Below are 24,182 nucleotides of genomic sequence, written 5' to 3'. Positions count from 1 at the left end.
AGCCACCCCTCCCAGGGTCATCTCTCATCCAATGACGGAAGTGTGGGATGCATAAGATCTGCACCCCAACCCCCTTGCCTCAAGCTGGCACAACAGTGAAGGATGATGGCAGCTCAGAGCTCCCCCTGGGGTCATCTGAGGCCTTTATGGCAGCTGCCTCACAGTTCGGTGCCTCCCTCTGCCTAATCCCCAGTTCCTGGACTGCCCTACAGGTGTTGATCTTCACACTCCACAACAGACTTTCTGCATGAAAATCTCCATCTCAGAGTCTGTTTCTCTGGGGAACCCAAACTAAGACACCCACCCAAACCATATGGACTGAAAGGGGAAGATCAGTTCCCTAAAGGAAAACCAGGATGCTGATACTAGAAGGGGGCCAGGGGGAGTCAAAGAAAAGATCTGCTCTTCAGCTATTATTTTTAATGACTGCATGATATTCCATTGTACAACTGGGTCATAATTTATTTACCTGTTGCCCTATTAGTTAACACTGTGGTGGCCACCTTAAACATACAGCTTTGTGTATGTTTTTTATTTCCTTATGATGCATTCCTAAAAGTGGAATTGGTGGATCAAAGAATATAAAACGGTTTTTAAAACGTTTCCCTTCTTTATCCTCCAGAAGGTGGTAGCAATTGCTATTTCCACCAGAAGGCTGCCTGTTTCTCCGCACCCTCACAGTTCTGTATTGTGGTTCTTTATCCCTAAAAACCTAATAGATGAAAAATGGTGTCTTAAGTCTTTTAGATGTCTTAACTGTTGAGGCTGCACATTTCTTCTATTCCTTTTGTGAGCTATGTGTTCAATCTTTGAGGTGTTAAAGAGTTTTTCTTATCTCATGACAAGAGCAGATTAGCAAATTTTAAAGCCCTCTCCCGTGGGCTCCCTCACCACAAAGAACGTATATTCTTGTCAAAACATGAAAGTACACGTTAGAAACGTGACTAAATTGGTGACAGAATAGAAAAGTTGTGTGTCAGAAAGATGAGGCAAAGAACTCAGAGCAAAGATATAGACTGGAAGGATCAGGAAAAGCTCATCTTAGATGGTGAGACCTAGACCTTGGAAACATGTGTCCTGCAGATGGCAGAAAGGAAGGGGGAAAGCAGGGAGAACAGGAGGCCATGCACACGTGGAATGAATTCGTTGATGAATAAAAGGCTCTAGTGAGTAACAGAAAAGTCACAGAAAACCTCGTAAGAAACAGGAGTTTGCGGCAAACAGCGGGGTAGCCACGTGGTAAGACATTTTAGGATAGAAAATGAACTGAAGCTGGGGAGACAAGATGACTTCAATAGTAGTTTTGTCTTTTTGGTGGAGTGGCTGGATCAAGGCCCTAGAGAGGACTGTGAAGGTGGGATGGAGAACAAATTCAAGAGACTAAATCAGTAGGACTTCATTGTAGTTACGAAATGCAAAGGAAAGTGGGCAGAGGCTTCTGAAGCAGAGAATAGGTGAGATCTGATGCCTGTAACAGAAATTAGGAAACAGGACTAGGTTTGAAGGTAGGAGCGAAGAATAAGGATGAGTTTGGCTTAGGAGAAAGTCAGTCTTCAACTGTACTGCTTCGTGCCTCTAGGCTGCTGAAAATGTTTAGTGGCAGATGTTGATGTGGGAGACATCTGCACAACCTATAATGGTAGCTGAAGAAATGAAATGATCTCTAGTTAGAAAAGGGGGCTTCGGGGTTGCCCACGGTGAGGGAACACCCAAGGAGATACTTGTGTGTCAGCCATGAGGTAGCAGAAAAGGTCTAGGAGTGTGCCCCATCTCCCTCCTTCGTGCCCGATCACACCCACCACCCTGCTTGCTGCTGTATGATTGATGGTGCTTTTCTTGGAGAGAAGTGGTCTGGCTTTGAAAGAAACAGCCAGGTTTTAGCATGCAGCCTCCTGCAGTGATCCATGGACAGGCAGGCTAGGTGCCACTTGTTAACGGAGGGCTGAACATCTGTGCTTTGCTTTATACGTCACCAAAATGTCTTCTCATCCATTATTTTTGCATCGTGGAACTTCAGGGTAGAAAGAGACCTTCAGATAAGGTAGTCCATTCCCAATTTTAGAGACGAGGAAACTAAGGCCCACTAAGAAAAGTGACTTGCCTAGTATCACACAAAGTGGGAGGAAAAGAACTTCCATTTTAGCTTTCAACAGAAGTCACTGCTCACCTGGAGGCCTAGAGTCTGTCCCCACAGATGCAGTTATTTCCAGAGCTCTGAAAGGTGAGGCATGGGGACAGAGTATCCTTTCCTCCTCACCCCAGCTAAAATGCACAGGTCACCGGTATATTATTTTAGAGAATTTGTTACCCATTTATTTCTTGGTTAAGATAAAAACTTATAAATTTCCACTGTTTCTAAGAGTCTCAGTACTTTTGAGAAATGTCAGTGTCCTTGTAAAGACAAACATTTCATTTGTTTCCCTGTTGTGATCTATAATTCTTCACTCCTGACATGTATTTTGTCACCCTTTTACTAACAGTAGGTTATTTTTCCAGAAAAGCAGCTTTAAATCACTCTTCTCCATAAAAATAATGATAAAATGGGAAGGTGTTTCTGCTACCTTCAGTTTTCTAAAAAAGAAACAGGGAAACACATTAACAACTATATTTAATGTGACACAGTATAATGTACCAAAAAAAAATCATTTCACTTCCTTCTACCCATTGCATTATTTTTAGAACTTAGTGACTCAGGAGTGAAAGATTCACCAACAGGTGTGTGGATTCAGCTTCTCTGGAGAGATTTTTACAGGCTGCTGGAGACTTTGAGAGGCAGTGTGACTTAGGGCTACTTGACGTTCTTTTGAGCAGCCATTCCAGGCATGCCTCTGTATCTCACTGGAAGTGTCCCTTCTGTAAACATAGGCCTTGAACTAGTGAGTAGCAGATTATTCTATTCGCTCTGAAAGTTCTTTCTTTCCTGAGTTGTCATCTCAGCTGCTTCACCTTGTACCCCGGGGTACAACAAGGGGCAGGCGGCTGCTTTTAAGACACACAATTCCAATCCTAAGGAGCATCACTTTTTCACTCTAGCACAGTACTCTGCACAAAGTAAGGGGTTCAAATATCTATTTAAATAATAAAGAAACAACGGGTTTGTAATCATCACTAAACACTCCATTACCATGGATTTTAACAAACGAGACTCTTTCCTATTCCCTCTGAAGCATTAATATATGCTAGCCGCCATTTTATCCCATCTTATTTAATTCTCATGATAATCCTGTGAAGTAGTTAGTATCCCCACTAACTATTAGAGACGAGAAATGAGGTTCAGAGGTTAACCTGCCCAAAGTCAAACTATTCGTTGCAGAGCCAGGAACCAAACTTTGGTCTATCTGGCTGCAAAGCCTGAGCCATTCCCCTGCATCCTACTCCCTCTTCTTGAGGTTATAAAAGGAGACACTGTCAAATGGGAGGAAGTTTCTTCATCCACTAATGAAACTGGGGAGGAGTCTGTAGGAAATCCCATACGTCACTGCTGTAAGACTATGTGATCCACTCCATACATAATTGTCAAGGATACTCTGAATCCGTTAAGAAACTGATTAAAGTTTATGACAAATCATATAGGCTTTTTACTTAAATACTCATAACATTTCTCAGTTGCAGGCAATCTAATCTCCTTCAGACCCTAAACCTATGTAAATTCACAGGCTTATAGATTTTTAAGTCCTAATTATCTAAAAAGATCCCCTGGGGCTTCCCTGGTGGCGCAGTGGTTGAGAGTCCGCCTGCCGATGCAGGGGACACGGCTTCGTGCCCCGGTCTGGGAAGATCCCACATGCCGCAGAGCGGCTGGGCCTGTGAGCCATGGCCGCTGAGCCTGCGCGTCCGGAGCCTGTGCTCCGCAACAGGAGAGGCCACAACAGTGAGAGGCCCGCGTACCGCAAAATAAATAAATAAATAAATAAAAAATAAAAAGATCCCCTCATTTCACAGATGAGGAAACCAGAAAGGTTAAATTTGTTTAGCAAATTTTATTTAGTTATCAGGGGCTAGATTTGGCCTTAGCCCATATTTAAATGTGAAGAGTATCACACTTCTTAAATAAAATTAATTATAATTCATCCGGGGCCTTCCCTGGCGGTCCAGTGGATAAGACTCCATGCCCCCAATGCAGGGGGTCTGGGTTCGATCCCTGGCTGGGGAACTAGATCCCACATGCATGCTGCAACTAAGAGTTCACATGTCACAACTAAGAAGTCCGCGTGCTGCAGCTAAAAAAAAGAAATTCATCCGTACACAGCTATTTTGTATCAATACCAACATTTATCTGCCTCAATTGCACAATTATAACTCAACAGAGACCATCTCTGATTTAAAGTCTTTAAGTAGCTAGACCTGTTCATACTAATGTCTAATAAAAGCTATTTCTCTTTAATTTCCACAGAACTTTCAGTATGGGGCTGGCACACTGGTCCATAATACTAGCTGCATGTTAGCTTAGCAGTTGGCTTCTACTCAAGGAAATATTTCCAATGTGTGGGTGTTAAAAGTTTCCTGCCATTTCAGTCCAAAAAAATCTCAAAGTAAATAAAACTACTGTTTTTCTAAACATAAATTCAGTAGTACTAAAATAGTTAATTCTATAAACTGAATTATTTTTTCATGTAACATTTTAAATTTCTGTATACCACTTGTAGTGTTTAAAATTCTACTCATGGCCCCTACTTGATAGATGTGTTATGAAACTGCAACCCAGGATTTGTAGAAATTGGAGAATTCATAAAGAAATGAGACCAGTGAGGGAAGGGTCAGTTTTAGAAACTGCTGTGAGGATATCTGACATGAATGTAAGTAACCCTAAGGGTAATTTTAGCACAGACCTCAGTTATAGGAAGTGATAATAGAAAGCAATAAGCAGCTATGCTCTATAAACCCCTGAATTCCAAGCAAGGAGGAAATGGTGATAGCCCTAAAATGAAGCACAAGAGCAATTTTCTAACTATAGTGGGGTTCTGGGATCCCCTACCCAGGATTCTTCTCCAAGTGTTTCTGAAATGGAGAAGCTTTTGGTTCTCTGGTGGGGGACTGGCAGAGTATGGAGATAGTAAAGATACCCAACATATGTGAACGACACTTGTGACACAACTAATTGCCCTTCCTTTCCTCCAGGATTTTGAAGCATAAAGCCATTTTGTTGAGGGAAGGGGAGAAAAGAATCATAGTCCTTCCGTTAAGGAGAGTCCATGCATCTCACCCATACAGGGACCATGATTCCAAAAGACCAACCAAACTTTTACCAAGTGAGCAGGCTGCCAGGAACAATTCCAGAAATAAGACTTCTATATAAAGACAGAAAGAAATACAGCCATCTAGCATATATGCAAAATAATATCCAAAGATACATAGTTTTTATCAGCCAACCTTTATGAACGCTAACATATTCAGTCCTCCTATTTTTCCTTATCACTAGGTTTTTTTGAAATACAGTTAATCATACATTTATTTGAAATTTTAACAGAAGGGCAAGAGCCTCCATTTCTTTCTGGTCTGCATAACATATGGTACCCACGTCGAACCTTAGGTGATAATGCTGTTGCGTGGTACGGGTGTGGTAACATCTCCACTGGGACAGGGGTTACTGACTGCAACCACAGCACTTTTCAAAGGCATTTACCTATGGTTTAGAGTTGGGCATTTGGGGTTTGAAGCACAGCTTCCTACAATTTAGCACTGTAATTTCTCCACCCTCCCAAAAAATAATGAATGCATAAAACACTTTCATCTGAAGTTTACAAAAATATAAATATTATATAATTTCAGAATTTTAGAGCTGCAAAAGGCCTTAGTGATAATCTGGTCAAACTCCTCCCCTAATTTTCTAAAGAGGAATTGAGGCCTTCACTCACAGGCTAAATAACCCACCTCAGGCCTTTTGCTATGTTAGCAAGGATGGAACTCTTCCCTCCTGCATCTCTGTATGTGTCACATATTTGAGCTGAGCTCTTGAAAGGACTAGTTTACTTTGAATAGAAACGGACTCTGCATAGCTATGCTACACTTTTATGCTATGTCTTTTACAGTTATATAATGCAAAAGCAATATGTTAATCTTTGACTTAAAATGTCATACCAACAAACTTGTGATATATTGCAACCGTTTTATTACTATGATGGACTGGGATATGTCTTTTAACAGGAGTATTGATTCACTACCATGAATGTGTTTCGATGCTTTGCTGCAGTATCATACTTGATTCAGTCAAATTATGTGTGAATTACTTTCACACATATAAAACATTTACATTTCATTGTTTGATAGAACAGCACACAGCCATGCACCCCTTCTTTCTGGTTTATATGCATGTAAATATGCTCACATAAAATGTATTTTTCACCACTCAAGGACTTCATAATATATGAACTTTTCATGACACTATTTCTGCTTTTCTTTTTTAATTGAAGGGGGGTAAAAACAATACTGTGGTACAAAAGACCTTCTTACAAGGTTCTTTCTGGAGAAGTGTTTGAGAATACAGTTATAGTCCTATAATGACTGTAATCAAGATCATCCTACAAGGACATGAAGGTAGATTCACTCTCCCGGAGAGTTTCTGATCTTAGTAAGAATATTATGACTGGGGGGAGATATTATAAAGACAGTCCAGCAGAAGACTCTCCTAGAGAGATATTTTGAACATAAATCAAACCTATAATGACTGTCGTAAAGATGACATGATAGTTGAATAGTTTTGCTGAAGAAGTCTGTGTCTAGAAAGACACTCAAAAATGTAATTAAATGCTGTTATAATTTTTATGTTTTGTGAAACTAATAGAGGCCACAAAAGCAGAAAAATGTAGCACTATAACAAAATAAGGAAACACTTTTGAAGAATAAACACTTAACACGTAAAATTTTTAAATGGTATCTAATAAATTTTCATGTCAAATTTTTTAACCAAACATATAAAATTTTTAAATGGCAACTAATAAATCTTCATGTCAAATCTTTTAACAAAATCCACAAATTGATTATAAAAATTGAACAATCATAAATGTCTTATGTATAAAGTTTGAAGGGAAAGTTTAAATTTCTACATTATACTGTTTAATCAAATACTTGAGGAGTTTTAGTTACTGCTGAGGAACAGTCAGTACATTTCTAAAATAATTCAGTTATGAAAATAGTATCACAATTAAGGTTTGGCATAGTAGCATTCCAGCAATCTTCAGTCATCCACAAACATTAACCGTCCAGGCCCTTCATTCTTCATCCACCTCCTATATCTCTTCCATCTAGGATCATTTGCTAATCTTTTCTTTAGTTCCTCTTCTTGTTCTTGTTTGTAGACCTGTAAGTATAAATAACATAAACTAACTTGACAATCCAAAGAGAAACATTTGTCATTAGCTTGATGGCATGTCTATATTTTTCAAATATAACTTTAGGTAAAAGTTTCCAATGAATGTATTGGTTTGTCTTCTGAAGACCATGCACCTAAGACTGCTAAGCAATTAAGCACTTTAATGTTCAATGTTAAATAAAAAAGAATAACTTGTGCAAGAACTAGTAATTTTTTTCACTGATTTCTGTAACCTGGAAATACATTCTTTTCCTCCTTGAAATCATATATAAGCTGAGTTTAAAGGGTTTAAACATTTCCTCTCTACGACTAATGTCCAATATTAAAGAGTCAACACTTTATTTTTCTAACGTGGTACTCTGTAAATTTAACAGATGACTTTCAGTTTTGTTGATCCTAACCAAGGAACAAAGTGACCTTATAAATACATTTGTCTCCAAATTGAACTTACAACTAATTTTATCTTCAATGATAATTATTGGTTTTTCAAAATATTTTTAAAGTTCCCAAAGAAGGTTAAATAAACCACAGAGGTTAAGAACAAAGAACATCTTTCATTTCTATAACCTTTCATGTATATCAGTTGAAGCTAAATGGACAAGTTTTCATAACCAATTTCACAGCCATATCAAATTTCAGAAAGAAATTATTTCACTTCCAAATTTCAGGAAGTAACAACTAAGATAACCTCATGTAATACCATGATAATTCAGCCCAGGATAGCACTCTATGACAGAGAGTTTACTGTATAGTGGGCAGCTTCAAGTACTTAAAAGTGAAAACGTATCAAATAATTTAGGAGCTACCATGTTACCTTCCATTTATATGTTCTTTATAAGTAGGCTGAATATATCTACTTGCCAAATCATTCTGGCAATTCATAGTACAGTTTAACACAACAAATTAGACCATACTTTAAATTTTTAGCATTAGTTAATTAAAGTATTTGAAGTTCATCTTTTTTGTGTGTGGTACGCGGGCCTCTCACTACCGTGGCCTCTCCCGTTGCGGAGCACAAGCTCCGGACGCGCAGGCCCAGCGGCCATGGCTCACGGGCCCAGCCGCTCCGCGGCATGTGGGATCTTCCGGGACCGGGGCACGAACGCGTGCCCCCTGCATCGGCAGGCGGACTCTCAACCACTGTGCCACCAGGGAAGCCCTGAAGTTCATCTTTTAAAAAGACAAATTATAGGTTAAAAACCCACTGTTCCACTACTAAATATAGTCATACAGTCAACAAAAGTAAGATCTTTCTATATTTAACTCTTCGATTTCAGAAATTTGAGCACACTTCTGTGATCCCTTGTCACATACCTAGTTTTAAGTTGGTAAGGAAGGTTACAGTAATTACTCACCTCATAATTCTCCTTTATCCAAAGCTCCCGTTTAAGAAAAGTTTCTTTCTGATGATCTTCTAGACTATCAAACTGAGACTTTGACATCTTCATAGATTTACGTATGATATATAGTCTTTCTTCTTCCCCATATTCTTTGCCTTTGATGTTAAAATTATAGATCCACCGGCAATACCAGACTATATATGAGCACAGGTGAAAGGGAGCTAAGAGAATTTGAAACAGGAGAAGGTCACGGAACTGGGGTTTCTGATAGCCTCCCTTTATATCTATTTTACTTTTTATAATGTTCTTTATGATGTTCTCCTCCTCGTCGCGAATTTCCTCTTTGGACTTTTTGTTTCTGCCCTTCTCTTTGGCTTTTCTCAGCAATCCCTGCTGCTTGGCAATCTCCATGGCTTGGATACGGTACTTGGGCACCGTGGCCAGGTAGCTGATTGCCTTGTTGTAGCTGTTCCACCAGCTGAAAAACTAGAATATTTAACAAAGAAAACTGGGTCATTTTTATTACAAAATTCACCTTGGTGAACACAACCCCCCCGCCGGCCGCCAAAACCTATTCTGATTAAAAACAGGGACCTCAAAAATCTTACTCTGTAAGTTGAAGATACAGTTGAATAATGCCCATGTGGACACGGGATCTCCAGCCCTGATAAGTCAGATAAGCCCTGAGCTGAGCCAAAAAGCCACCGATTCTCTACAGGAGACACCCAGGATCAGAGGATGGATCGTTGGAATCACATCACACCTGTTGATTTCACATCTTTACCATTTGACTCTTCCCTAGATCACAATTAAGAAATCCCTCTTCTTCTATTTTTTTTTAAGATTGCAGTCTACTTACTGGAGGAAGAATCGAATGGTAAAACTAGCTGGTGAAGAGTTTCTTTCAAACAATCCCTGGGTATAGACTCGGGCAACTCTAAACCATCTGCACATACCACAGTAACACTCGTCACATTCTGAACTGAAAGATTCAAATATGTTTGAACTCTTTACTTATTTGGACAGGAAGACATTAAGTCACTTCATAAATATATTCAACCACAAAGGGTTTTATTATCAGAAAAAGTCCTACTCCTCATATAGTATCGCCACACATTTCAGCTATTTTACTGAATAAATACAGCAGTTGTACCAATAATATCCTGAAATATTATAGTAGCAATCTATTAGGAATAGCAAAAAAAAAAGTGATTAGGGTATTACATTATCTAAAACAGAAAAGTAAAGTTGCCCTTCCTCTCCCTGTTGAAAAGGCAACACTACAAAAGCTGATACGTTTAAAATATACAGCTTTAGGGCTTCCCTGGTGGTGCAGTGGTTGAGAGTCCGCTGCCGATGCGGGGAGCACGGGTTCGTGCCCCGGTCCGGGTGGAATCCCACATGCCGCGGAGCGGCTGGGCCCATGAGCCATGGCCGCTGAGCCTGCGCGTCCGGAGCCTGTGCTCCGCAGCAGGAGAGGCCACAGCGGTGAGAGGCCCGTGTACAGAAAAAAAAAAAAAAAGTATATATATATATACAGCTTTAGTTTTCAATAGGAATTCTTTTGTCATATCGATTGAATTTCATTTCTGGGAATTAAACTGGAGAAGTAATTCTGAAACTAGCAAATTGCTTCATTCTAGTCACTTGGCTTTCTTTTTTCTTCTAAAGGAGGATATGATAGGTGTGGTTAGTTGAGGAATAATAGTAGGGAAAACTCATTTCAGGCTAAACTTGTATTTCTGTGATATTTTAAAACAACATAAAAAGTTACTGTAGCACTTTTAGTCTATTTCAGTGGTTCTCATACTGAGCAGGAGTGCCCTTAGCCGTCATGTGGAAATGTGTGAGACATTTTTGTTTGTTACAATGATGGCAAGCTCTACACTCCTGGCATTTGGTAGGTAGGTGCCAGGACTTGTTAGGCCATATTAAGGAGTTTGGAATTTTCCCCAAGTTTAATGGGAAATCATTGAAAAGTCCTATGAAGGTAGTTTGGTCCTCGAACAATGCGGGGGGGGGGGCACCACCCCGTGCAGAGTCTGAGTGCAGCATATGGTTGGCCGTCTGTATGCACGGCTCCTCCCTATCCTCCGATTCAGCCAACCTCAGAAGGTGCACTGCTGCGGGTCGGCACTGCAGTTAGTGAAAAGAATCCGTGTGTAAGTGGACCACTGCAGTTCCAACCCATGTTGTTCAAGGGTCACCTGTAAATGATATGGTCTAGTTGGCATTCACTCTGGCTGTTATATGGAAAATACTCTAGAGGGGGTAAAAGAGAAAAAGATCTGACTTGTTTGTTTGTTTGGTTTTGACAGTTATATAATGACATTCATGATTTCTTAGATTGCCTGCCAACAAAGATTCCAATGTTATCAATTGGTTAAATAAATATTTTTCTAATATAAAAAATTAATCTCACCTGGAAGTAAAATTCTACAAAAAGGTACTTCTAGTTCAGTTTTAACGACTAGCACTAGCCAATGTGCACTCCTGCACATGCACGTAGATACACACATCCGTCAATACACACCTGAAACACTGAAATAGCACACACACTGACCAAGATCACAACTCTCACATCCACTTTAGGGGCTAAGCGCCTGCTGTAGTAGTGGTAGTAATGGCTGTAGTACTCTTCTGGGTGATCCAGCATGTAATCATAATCTTTTCGAGTTTCTTCATCCTGTAAAATAACAAGATATCCAGTTTCATAGGACAGCTCATAAAATGGTCTTAGTTAATAATCTGTTAAAGTCAAATCTAGAATTTTGTAATTATGTAATCAATCTGAATAAAAGAACAAACTTAAAATCAAAAAATTTCCCATAATTCCTCAAAGGGACACACAAATTTGTTTCCAGAACTTTAATACTAGGTATAAAGCATAATAAAAAAATTTCCTCAAATTCTTGAGGAGTATTAGTCCTCCTGGAAAAAATAAAAACACTTCAGTAGCAATGAACCATGCCTTTTTAGCCAGTGCTGTGGTGCTAATAAGGATGTCGCCGTGTTCTTATAATTTAAAAGCGTGTTGACACCTACTCTCAGTAACTGTTGATAGAAAAAAAAGAATGTTTATCTCTGTTGTATATATTCACAATCATTTCCCAACCTTGTATAGACGGTTTTCTTTTGAAAGCAATGATTAAAACAACAAAAAAGTAGACAAAACCAGTCTATGCCCTCAAAATTGAATTATGCTCATCCCAAGGAAACATTGAGACATCGATGCCGTATAATGGTCAAAGTCTAGCTTTGTGATATCAGGCAAAAATTTTAGCCTCTCTGAGCCTCACTCTTCTTCACTTGTAACTTAGAGATATTAATAGCTGCCCTACTAATTTTACAGGGTTATTTTGTATATCAGATGACATACAGTATACAAAAACAGGTTAAAAATATGGAGTATTCACTATTATAACACATTTTCACAGCCCAGTTCATAAATAAGGTAATATATCGCTCTTTCTTAGTCATGCAAACATGTTGAAAAAATTATAGCATTCTGAAATGCTGCTCAAATGGTCACAAATAAAGCATTTCTTAAAACCTTCTCTAATTTTAACCAGTTTCTAAAAGGTATAAACGCCAATCTTTTACTGAGATACATAGGTTGAAAAGCTACCAAACTAGGTTATGATTTGCTTTTTTTTTTTAAGCCCACAGGAAACCTATTTTTCAGCTTGTCTTGTTTCCAAAAAAGTGTTAAAGACTAAAACTACAGCAAATTCTTTACTCTGTATAAGTGAATACAACATAAACCATTATGAAAAAAAATCTTTCTTTAACCTAGATGATTTCTTTCTATGATAAATTAATTATTCAACATACATAAAGTTGCAGATTATTAGCTCAACATTTCAAAATCTGCACTTAGTGCTTTGTCACCACAGAGGCGCTGGGGTCTGTTCAGGGCCTCCTCCCGAGTCCTCCAATATGCTGTTTCTTAGATTTAAAATAAGAAGTTTGCTAACGATAAATCTTTCCTGTACCCATTAATATCATTATATATTTTCTATTAAGAATTCTGAATTTGAATGAGCACATTCTCAGTAACAGTTCCTTTTTTTTAAAAAATAAATTTATTTATTTTTAATTTATTTTAATTTTATGTTTGGCTCCGTTGGGTCTTTGTTGCTGCGCGCAGGCTTTCTCTAGTTATGGCGAGCAGGGGGCTACTCTTCGTTGCAGTGCGCAGGCTTCTCATCGCGGTGGCTTCTCTTGTTGCAGAGCATGGGCTCTCGGTGCGCGGGCTTCAGTAGTTGTGGCATGCGGGCTTCGGTAGTTGTGGCTCACAGGCTCAGTAGTTGTGGAGCACAGGCTTAGTTGCTCCGCAGCATGTGGGATATTCCCGGACCAGGGCTCGAACCCGTGTCCCCTGCATTGGCAGGCGGATTCTTAACCACTGCGCCACCAGGGAAGCCCTCAGTAACAGTTCTTACGCTCATTACATTCAAAATATTTTTTACCTCTGACTAGAATTTGAAGCTAGGTGAAGTAGTATCTAGTACAATTAGATGTAAATATATTTAAAGTCTATTCCATGGCACTGTATGGAGGGCCAATATGCGAATCATCTATTATATAAGGAAAGCTGAGCTCAGGCTGATATTATTTTCAAATTCACTCCTTGTATGTTCTCTTCCATTAGAAAAGATTTTCTCGGGAGTTCCCTGGTGGCCTACTGGTTAGGATTCCAGGCTTTCACTGCCGTGGCCTGGGTTCAATCCCTGGTAGGGGAACTGAGATCCCGCCAGCTGCGTGCCACACGCCTCAACTGTCAGTCCATTCCTCCTATAAGCCATCATCATATTCTAGAGTTTCTAACCGAAAGAGGGTAAAACGTTACAGGTCATACAGATAGCTCTGAAGACTAAAGCCTATGTCCCTTGATGTATTTCATTCTGAGTACTTCAAGACATCCTTTGAGAATTTTTCCATTCTCCCTCCATTTTTTTGCCCTTTTGGCTAATTTTATAGATATGCTCTGCTTCTGGCCTGAATTCGTTGCCTTTTATACTCAGCCTCCCAATCTTGGCAGATGCTTTTTGAAATGTATTTCTTCAAACACGATTCTTCTCCTTGCTCCAACTAGATTACAAGTAGTTTTGAAACTAACTGCCCCCCTGAGATGAGATTCCTACAGTCCTCCAGCATCACTATCTCTGCACAGTCCATTGCCCATTCTGACTGTCTGTACTCCTCCTGGTTGAAGTATACAGCAAGATCTGTGAGTGTCACTGAAATCTGCTCTGTGAACGTCATGCGTCTAGTGGCTGTTCTCTCGTTTGTTCTCTTATCTTAGTGAAGGTCACAGTCCACAGAATGCAGATATCCTTCTTCAAGCTTTTCACCCATATCTTCCCCCAGAGTCACCATCTTCTCACTGGTCCCTAGATTTGTGACAGAGCTTCATTTAACAGGATGGTCAGCTAATGCTCCAGTACCAGCAACTCCAAAATTTATACCTTATGTCTAGCCTCTCTACTGTAACCAGAGCCTGTAGGGTCTATTCAGGGCCCTCTATAATGAGTCCTCAAACTACCTCATCCCTGTAAAAGGTTTCAGGGTCAAGTCTGACTTCTCTTAGAATGGTTTTCTTTTCCTTGGGGCCACCATAATTTCATGACCCTGTTTTGGTCATGATTAGAGACAAGAAGGTCTGCGATCTCCTTGTTACAGCGTTTATTCAGCCACAGTCTTCTTTCTTTAATGTGTTTAAAGCTTTCTCTCCAGAATGAAGAAAATGGATTTTAGGCTGAGGCATGCATAATACACTTTACAAGGTTGTTCAAGGTTGGCACAAATTGAAGAGTTAGGGATTCTCAACAATCTAAGTCAAAGTCCTACTCTTCAGTAGCCTACTAAGTTTAGAATCAACCTAATATGAACACAGGATACCAGGAATATTAGCAAAAAAGAAAAGACAGACTGGGACCCAATTAGAGAGTTTCACGTACATTCTTACATATTTTTATTTTTAATACCATATATATATTTTTTTCCTACCCATCTTGGGACTAAAGTAGCCTCACAGTTTTTTTGTTTGTTCTGTCCAATGCTTCCCAGTGTCTAGTAAGGCAAGTTCAATTTTCCTTGTCATGCAACAAGGCCTCCATAACTGACCCAAACTTACCTACTTAAGAAACATCTTATCACTCTCCCTTCTTTTGCCCATAGCAAACATTCAGATAGCAATTTCTGGAATTTGGTGTGTTCTTCAAGTACAGCATGCTCTTTTATATCTATGACTGAACAGATAATTCACTTTAACTCAAATGCCCGTGCCTTTCTTCCAACCTCATGCGCTCCTATTAATCCTTTAGAACATAAACATTAGCAGACAGATTTAGACCACTCTTATTACACTTATTACCTATTTATTATAGCACTTATCACATTGTAATCATCAGTTTTTTTCTTTTCCTTGAATGAGAACTTCTAGACGGCAGGTAGGGTGATTCCTTAATCTCTGTATATCCAAGGCCTAGCACAGTGCCTGGCATTCAATAAATATCATTTCAAAACTGAATGAAATTTTGTAAAGGCTCTCCCTTACTCTAGACATCTCTCCAGCCACACAGGTCTCCGTCTCACAAGGAAGGCGAGACGGGTGATTAGGCCACAAAAACTTGGGCTTGGCAGAAATGACTGCTTGATTTCATAGCTTATGAAGATACGCTAATGTGGCTAAAATAGCTTAAACCTTAAAACAGTGTAATATCTTACCTTTCAATAAGGTAGTACTTTTTCTTTCAGCAATTTTGTGGATCTTAAGGTCCCAGGGTCAGGAGATTCCAACTTCTTTCCAAAACCAAAACCTTTATACTTGTTTCTTCCTCCTCTCTGTCCTGAGCCTTGACAAGCAGGGCAATAAGCTCCTTGTTTCTAATCTCTACAGGAAAAAATGGTGCTTCTGCTGGTGTCCACTCCACTCCCAATCCTCTTGGGCATATGCAGGAGGACTGGAACATAACCACCAATATCTAGATCAAAAGTGAACAAGAGGAAACCCACAAGCAAAGAAAGCACTGAACCCTTCCTTCTCTTATGAAAATGATCATTCCCCCCTCCCCAGAGGCAAAAATATATTATGTTCTTGTCCTTGAAAGAAATAATGAATTGTTTGGTTTCAATAAACATAAATTGCAATAATTAGATATTGCAGCCAGGTTCACATTAAAAATCTTCGATTATACAAATAATAGAAACCATTTAGGATGGCAAAGGCCAAGAATCAATAATATATGAAAATATAGTAATCGTTTGTTCATTCTTAAATATATATAGTAATCCTGTTTTTAAGAGAAATACACATACAAATGATCCTTTAAAAAAATAACATCTGTTCCCCTAAATTTTTTTCCAGGCCATTACACCCTACTAAAGAGGAAGAAAGTTAACTGCTCTGAGTTTTCATTTCTCTTCCTGTTCCCTACCCACCAGCCACTCGTGCAACTATCTTCTACGTCTTCTCTTCTCAGTCTACATGTGGTTATAGCAACTTCCATCATTTGCAGTATCACCTATATATCATATACGAGTGACACTCAGATCTGTTTTCCCTGCTCCTACTATTTTCAGATACCTCCTGAACATTTCCTAAATGTAACATAAATATCTCAAATTCAACATGCTCAAAACCCAAATCTGCTCCTGTGTCTCAGTTAACGGTATCGCCATCTACGTGGTTACCTGAGCTTTAAAAAGCCTTAGTTATTTTCAGTTCAGAAAATAGTTATGCAGGGCCTTAAGCCATGTGCTGAGCACAAAGGAGGATAAAAAAACAAATAAATTAAGGACCTGGCCTCAATAACTCTCCCATCTACAAGAAGAATCTAGCAAGCAAGAAGAGCACAATTCAATGTACTAAGGACTAACTGTGCCTGAGAACACTGGTAATGGGATTCACAGAAGACGTGAAATGAGTGCTAGATCCTGAAAAGCACGTAAGATGTGGTAAAATTTGTTCCAGGCAAGGGGAACAGCAAGTGTTAAGGTACAGAAGCATCAGTGTAGAGAACAGATTCAGTGAAGCTTAAGCACTGGGGAAGTTTAGGGAAGAAAGGAGTAGTAAATGTGGCCAGGAAGACAGGTTTGGATAAGAACCACAGGGGATCTTATATGCCATGCTAAAGTGTTAGGGTGTTACTGTCTGTGCTATTCAAACATAACATGTTTTCAAGTATGAGAAAAATAAATAGCATTGAGTAGAAGTATATATTTTTGGACGATAACTCTGACAGTATTGTAAAGAAAGGAATGAGGGAGAAACAGATTTTAGAGACCAAGAAATAGAACAAATAGGACTTAGTGATTAAAGGGGTACAGGAATCAATCATGTTAAGCATGATACTGATGTTTCTAATTATAGTCACTGTGTGAACCATGTTATTCTAAGAATAAAGGAAGAGGACAGCAAGTGTGGAGAAGATGCAGGGGAAAATTGTGGAAGATTTTGAAATGGGGAGGAAAGAAAATTACTGGATAGCTTTTCAGTGTCTGGAGCCTCCAAGGATTATCTTTTCCTGTAGGAGGGGTGTGCCTTTATTTGTCTTTGAAAAGTCTATTTTAACTTTGTAGAGAAAGAAGTAACTTGTGGAAACCTGGAAGTAATGCAAATAATTCTTATTCACAAAAAGACAAATTGTGACCAGTGGAATTAAGGCAACTGATAACTGCCTTGTCATATTGACCAGTATTACAGGCATTTCAGCACTCCTTGTCTTGACTGTAAACTGTGTGGCACTTTTTCTCTTTTGAACCAGTTTTAATATCTTACTGGTTCCCTCATTAATTAATGAGTTAAATAAAATCTTTGACACATGTTTATTTTGTATTTGTACAAGAGTCAACCTCTTTTAAAATTTATGCTTTAACAAAGAAAACAGGATTAGTTTCATGTGTAATTTTGGGTACCTGTGCTACAAATGAGAGACAATTGAAAAATATGAACCTAGAGAATACACGGATTTCAGGGTTGTCAAGGATGTAGTTGAGTTTCATCAGGACGAGCTTAGAAAATAAAAAGAAGAGTCCCCAAAGGACAGGACTCTAAGGAAATGCAATGTTTACGGTGAAGGCAGAGAAAAAAAAATACAGACTAAAAGAAATGGCTAGAAAGCTTGGAGAAAGGGGAGAGAATTACATGAAGGGAGTCAAGGGAGAACAGCTTAAAGAACTACGTGGTCAACATCAAATGCCACAAATAGTTCCAAAAGGAAGAGCAGCCCTCTGATCTGATGCTTAGAGCATCACTATTCATCTTAGGAAGAACAGCTCCAGAACGTGTGCTGATGCACATGTCAGTCTATGACAGTTTAAATGAAAGGGGGACGAGGAAGTAAGGATAGCCAACAATGAGGAAAGAAGAAAAATGTGACCGTAGCTTTAAAAGAAGCAAAATTAAGGAATGAGAAATGAACCAAATAAGAGATTCTTAAGTTACCAAAGAGGAATGATGAGATTCCAGAAGACTAAGACGGAAATAAAATGAGTTCAGCCAAGAATACCTTCCTGCCTTCCCCAACCCATCTTCCATGTTGTTCCCAGAACTTTCTTTCTGAAACAAACATCAGATTGTGTTACTTATGCACTTTAAAACCTCTGGTAACTCTTCAATACATCAGGTTCACATGCCTGAACACAGCTTAAAGGGTCGATCCCAAACTATTTCCAGTCTCCTGAAACATTCTCCCTACCATGCACCTGACAGGCTTCTAACCTAGAAACAGTAGATCCCCTACAGTCTCTAAAAATACAGTAAGGGTCTTTGTGCTGTGACTATCTCAGTATATTCTGTTTACCCATGATAAATTTGCACAAGCAAAATTAAAACATCAAGTGCTTAGTTTCTGGCTAGAATTATATCAACTCAGTAGTTTTTGTGTTACTCAAAAAAGCTCTGATGGGTTGTTGATACCATCATGTGTCAGGTAGTCACAGCACTAGATTTAAACACATCTGGTGTATGATCAACCTTGGCCATAAGTAGGGAAGAACAGGTGAAATTTTAAGGGATGAGTAAAAAATGAAAAACACTTATGGGTTCACAGCAGAAATAGCAAATGTGGCACATAAGGTACCACACCCTTCTTCTGGGCCCATGGGAGGACAGTTTAACATGTCATCTTTTCCACTAAACCCAGACAAGGCCCCCAAATTTACAAGTGTTACATGGAGTCGAGACCAATTACAGTTGGCACGTGAAATGAAAATTATCTGCCATCAAGCTGACTTGACTTGCCTGTGTATCAGCCTCACAACTGTGATAGAAATTTACATCATTTCTATTAGTTTTATGAATACCCAATTATTATGAAGGACTGACTAAAATCTGGATCGATGCTGGAAAAGATAAATAGTAATACCGATAAGTGCAGTTAATTTTTTTCCTCCAGAACGAAGAGTCCCTGGGAAAAGCATAATAGAAGTGATCCTACATCTCATTCCTGGAACCAGCCTTGCACACTCATGACTCCACGTTTTCGTGGATCAAGACTTGTCTCTACCAGAAATGTCCCTCCACAGTCAACCTTGGGGACTGTTCTAGATCCAGATCAAAGAGTGCATTCTTCTCCAATCCCCTGAGAAGAAATAATTGTGTTCTCTCAGTGCTGCAATATAAGCTACACGTTTTTATTATATAACTTAGATAAATAATAACCAAACAATAAGTATCTGTATCCTTCTTATATTAAAAGCTTAAAGGCAGGAACTGTGCCTTTTTCATTGTTATGGTCTCCTCCCCCAGCATCTATGTCAGTACCAGTGAGAGAAAGGGTTAAGCGAATATACAAAGGGAGAACAATAAACAGTAACCCTAACAGGGCAGGAAGTTCATACTCCCCTTTTTGTCAAATCATTCTTAAGTGCTAAAGCCCTGCCACATCAACCAGACTGGCAAAAAGAAACTGACGTGTTCCTGTGACTTTCCTGCCAAGACAAGGCTGGAGGAGCACAAGGCTCTCTCTACACATCCCTTCAATTTATCAGATAACCTGCACGCCAGTAATACCTCCAAGACCTTTTCTATGTTCTTCTCTCACGATCTTGCAAAATGCTCTCAAACTCTACCATTTTCTACCAATTGCAGTTTTTCTAAGTGCGTCCTTACCACCTGTTCCCTCATCTGCTGATTTCTATGCCATCCTTCTCATTTTATCTAATTCATCCAGTTTGTATCTATATCAAAAATAATTAATGTTCTCTAAAACCCTGAGAAAATAATTTCTCCTTAAAAACAGAAGTATAATTTTTCTCTCATGCAGGAATTTTTCATTCATACCCATCCAATCTACTTTATCTGTACCACTCTTTAAGACTACAATTAATTTCGGGTAAAATGCCAAAGTAGGCTTCACATAACAATGTCAAAACGCCAGAAATCCACTTTCGATTTCCATCCTATCTGAATCTATCTCCAGATAGGAGTTTTTATTTTACAAGCATTCATTATCTATGTGCCAGACACTGTGCTAGGTGCCATGGATATACATGCAAAAATGAAGTTCAGTGGAGAGGGGAGAAGGGCTACTCAGGATTTACAGTGCAGTGTGATAAGTGCTATATCCACATAAAAAGATCCAATGTTGACACAGCGCGTGAGAGTCTGTTTACTTAACTTCCAAAGTCCATGTGTCCCTGAATCCCCAGTAGTCAAATACACTAAATAGTTTTTTAACGGCTTAACTCATATTATGAAACAAATATAAAGCAGTGTGTGAAATCATAATGGTTTCAAGTCCTGCTGAGATCTAGAGGTTTTAAGTTATTTGAGAACATGAACTAAGCATGACTTGGTAAAAGCATCTGACAGGTCCCTTTGCCTTCCATTATTACCCGTCCTTCTTTTTCTGGTTTTTCTCAATCTCTCTATTCACAGGTAGAATCTCTGTTGCTATGAAAACAATGACCAACTGTGATAATATCTCCTTGTCTGACCAACTGCATTTAAATCATGTCAGTATCCTTATTTTTTAACAATTTCCATTTAAAAAAACTCTCTCTCAAAGAGGCATTTATTTAACCAAGACAACTTCAGAGTCATAAATCCACTATATCTTACACAAATATAATTCTCATTTTGGTTATTCAGAGATGCTTGGTTGTTATAAGTTTTGATGGAACACCATTGTAAGATTATAATGAGGATATAATATAGCTTTTTATATTATACATGTTAAAAATGCTAAGAGACTTGAACAGACCAAGAATAAGAAATTAAGAAGGTTATCAAAAAATTATGGGGAGAGAAAAAAGGCTCCTCCTGGCTCCAATGAATTTACAACTAATTTATTTCAGATTTCACAAAAGAAACAATTTCTGTTAGATACACTGTTCCAACTTTTCCCTTCATATGCCAGCAATAACTGAACATGGCTGTGAAGGAGGACACAGTCTTCCCAAGGCCCTCCCTCCTTTTCAGCTCTCACAGGGTTTATTGCTATTCTTTATGGAGAAATATATAGTGTATAACAAAAAGAGCAAATAGAAATGAAATGCGGTCCCATGTCTGCAGTTGCTGCCCCCATGAGATGATATATGGAATTTCAGGTAGGCTTCTGCGGCTCGTCTTCATTCCAGAGCCACTGGAACTTATCAGCTTCTCCCACTATTCTATCTGACCTGCTCGTAGTAAAGGCCAGGTGGACCTCTTATCCCTCACAGGCCCTCTTTCCAGTCTGTGGATATAATCCAAGCAAAACAGTGGTTGCATCCCTGTTGCCTCAAGGGGATGACCCCAGTTTATCAGATCTCTGCATTACCCAGAAATGATATCTTCCGGCAACCTTCTCACAATTCTCCATTATGACAGCAATAAAATCAGACCACCCTGTTTGTCTTTAATAACTTCTTCCACACATGGCAAGTCAAAGTCCTCTTCCTTATTCCAGGAGAGAGCATCTTCAATGAAGTTTTTTAAAAAGTTTCTGAAGGTGTTCCACTTGGAAGTGGAACCCCTATCTATCTCTATAAATTTAACATGGGAGTTTTCATAGAGCCCAACTAAGTCTGATTTCCATGGGTCCAAACCAAGCCCAGACACCCCTTTTCTCTCACAGATAATTTCCGTTCTCCTGCAGTAATAACGAGTGGGGTTGGGGAAGCTATAGAACACTCTCTCCCACCCTCCATCAGTGCAACTACAATTCTAGTTTCCTGTTTGGAGGCATGTGCAGCTACCGCAGACCTGTCCCAATCAAGAGTTAGTGTTACTTTCTCCAGACATACTAGTTTTTAACTGCCTCAAAGTTCCTTGTTCTTGAGTGGACACATTATTTTATTGAGCTTTTTATTAGCTGACAAATCAGTGCTAAACTCGTAGCAGCATTCAGAGGCAACCATTACAGCCAGTTCAGCCTCTGAATTTGTCTCTTCGAGAAAATGGCAAGAATATTTAGAGTCCTGGGATTCCTCCCAGCCAGATTTTCTATAGTCTCCATTTCTTGGCACTTTTTTTTCAAACTTCTTACTATCATGCTCACCATTTTCATGCCAAATCTCCCCATCTCCAACCCCAGCAGAAGGGAACACGCCACTGTTTCTGCTGCCTCTCTTCTGGAAGTTCTCCACCTGCCCAGTGCTCCCTCTTGTGCCACGAGGGCTTTGGAGGACCAGTGGCAGGCCTTCTGGATGCCCGTCTGGACCACTATCTTTCCTCACGGCAGAAAAGCAGACTGGAGCTTCACATGCTGGGCTGCCTTGAATGAAGTTCTTTCCCATCTTTCTGAAGTCTTTGCTCAATCACTCTCTATCCCAAATAATAGGCAACCAAGCCCTCTGGCCTCAGCACTTTCCCAAAACCCCCATTCCTCAGTTAACTGCCAATAAAAATTACAATCTCACCAATGCTGGTGAGAATTTAGTGAATTTTATGACTCCATATTATCCAAACTGCTCTGGAAAGTAAGCCATTAACTCCTTGACTCAGTATTTTCAGCTCTGGAAATCTAACCTGGAAAAATAATGCATGGTTAAATTATAGCATACCCACTCAAAGTAGTCACTAAAAGCAGACGATACAGCAACATGGAAAACTCTGCCTCAAAAAGAAAAGAAAAAAAAAGCTAGAAAAAAGTACCCTACAACTGCAACTGCTGTTGCATTAGCATGATGGGGCCCTTGAAGCAGTAACACGTCCACCAAATATGTTTTGTACTTAGTGATTTCTTATGGTTTGCTTTTCCCAGCAGTAAAAGAAAACAGGATCAGGCTAAATCTCCCCATCCCCACAAGACTCAATAAAACCTTTGGCAAACGACTACACATATACTCACAAAATATTTCCTACTAGAAATTCTCAGTCTTGAAACCCAAGTCATTAAGCACCTATTTGCAGGTTCTGTATAGGGGGTTTCTCATTCATCATTTAACCTCATAACAACCCGTGGAGCAGGCATCATGGCCTTAATTGTGCCTATGAAGAAACAGGTACTCTGACCTATTAAGTCACTATCCAAGGTCATACAGGGGTGTTCAGAGCCGGAGTCAAACATCCGTTGTTCTTCTTAGTATTTTTCTACATCCTTAAACCCAAGCTAAATGTCACAATACCATCCCCAGAAACCAAGTTTCTGTCGACTCAAATTCGGGCGATCTCACTGTCACTGGAGCCCTTTCCTGTGTTCTATCACAGATCTTGGTAATAATAATCACCCTGCTTTCCGAGAGTGAGCTGCACATTATTAAAACATTTTCACTAAGTCGTAAGAAGCCCAAAGCTTTGCATAAAAAAGACTGTAACAGAAAGGAGGGGGCTGGCTGCCCTCCAAGACCGAGGGGGTTCCCATCTTTGTCAGTGGGCCGTATGCGCTCTCTCACGTGGGGAAGCGCGAGCATCCTAAGGGTGGTGGCGGTGGTCGCGCCCGGCGCCGGAGTCACAGGGAGGCTCGCTCCACGGGCCAGGGGCCGAAGGGGCCACGCCGCTCGCTTCGCCAGCGGGTCCTCGCAGCCCATCCGCGCCCCCAGGCTTACCTTAAGAGTCTCGTAGGCGGTGGCCACCAGCAGGAAGGCCTCCTCAGCGCTCTGCGGCGTCCGTCCGGGGCCCTCGTCGCCGGGCTCTGGCCGGTAGCGGTCGGGGTGGTAGCGCCGAGCCAGCTGGCGGTAGGCCCGCGCGATCTCCGCCTTGCCCGCCGTGCGGCTCACCCCCAGCACCTCGTAGCAGTCCCGCGTGCCGCAGTAGAGCCCTTCCACCAGGGCCGCCGCGGGCCGCGGCAGCAGCACCGCCAGCAGCAGGGGCGGCAGCAGCACCAACCAGCCCCGGCCGGTAGCGCCGGCTCCCCGGCGCGGAGCGATCGGCGTCGCCATGCCGGCTGGGCCACGGCTCCCCTAGCCCAGCCGCACCCCGGCACTCCACCGCGCGCCCGGGTGGGCTGCTGGACCCAGATCCACGTCAGCACGCGGCGCCTCCGCGCAGGCGCACCGGGCGCGGCTGCTTCAGCCACTTCCGTCCCCACCGTTGCTAGGGGAGCAGCAGGACGCCTCAGCCGCCCGGCTGCTTCCGCTATGTCTGTGAACGCGTTCCTAGT

At 40.4% G+C, this 24,182-nt stretch overlaps 2 protein-coding genes across 4 annotated transcripts in view; one reads left to right on the top strand and one right to left on the bottom strand.

The window, feature by feature from the left end:
- The window catches only part of PTGR1 (prostaglandin reductase 1), a 73,316-nt gene that overhangs the window by 1,654 nt on the left and 47,480 nt on the right, over positions 1-24,182 (top strand).
- On the bottom strand, positions 3,669-24,155 carry DNAJC25 (DnaJ heat shock protein family (Hsp40) member C25). Of its 3 annotated transcripts, XM_079925831.1 has the most exons (5): positions 23,629-24,155; positions 11,183-11,335; positions 8,665-9,135; positions 8,301-8,479; positions 3,669-7,297 (listed from the first exon to the last, which is right to left on the bottom strand). In XM_079925831.1, exons 1-5 carry the CDS (start codon positions 23,959-23,961, stop codon positions 7,267-7,269), a joined length of 1,167 nt encoding a protein of 388 aa, XP_079781957.1. In that variant the 5' UTR covers positions 23,962-24,155; the 3' UTR covers positions 3,669-7,266. The 3 variants fall into 3 exon arrangements, with proteins under 3 accessions (XP_079781957.1, XP_079781959.1, XP_079781958.1); XM_079925833.1 differs by lacking the exon at positions 8,301-8,479; XM_079925832.1 differs by lacking the exon at positions 3,669-7,297 and having other exon boundaries at positions 7,886-8,479.

The sequence above is a fragment of the Stenella coeruleoalba genome (assembly GCF_951394435.1).
Source record: "Stenella coeruleoalba genome assembly, chromosome: 7".
Taxonomy (NCBI): Eukaryota; Metazoa; Chordata; class Mammalia; order Artiodactyla; family Delphinidae; genus Stenella; species Stenella coeruleoalba.
The sequence above is the reverse complement of the archived record's forward strand: the minus strand, read 5'-3'. Positions and strand labels throughout refer to the sequence as shown.

Coding starts and splice junctions, on each gene's coding strand:
- DNAJC25 (XM_079925831.1), bottom strand. CDS start 23,961: ATGGCGACGCCGATCGCTCCGCGCCGGGGAGCCGGCGCTACCGGCCGG. Junction 11,336..23,628: donor CCGCCTACGAGACTCTTAAG/GTAAGCCTGGGG, acceptor GTTATTTTACAG/GATGAAGAAACTCGAAAAGA. Junction 9,136..11,182: donor GTGCTATTTCAGTGTTTCAG/GTGTGTATTGAC, acceptor TAAATATTCTAG/TTTTTCAGCTGGTGGAACAG.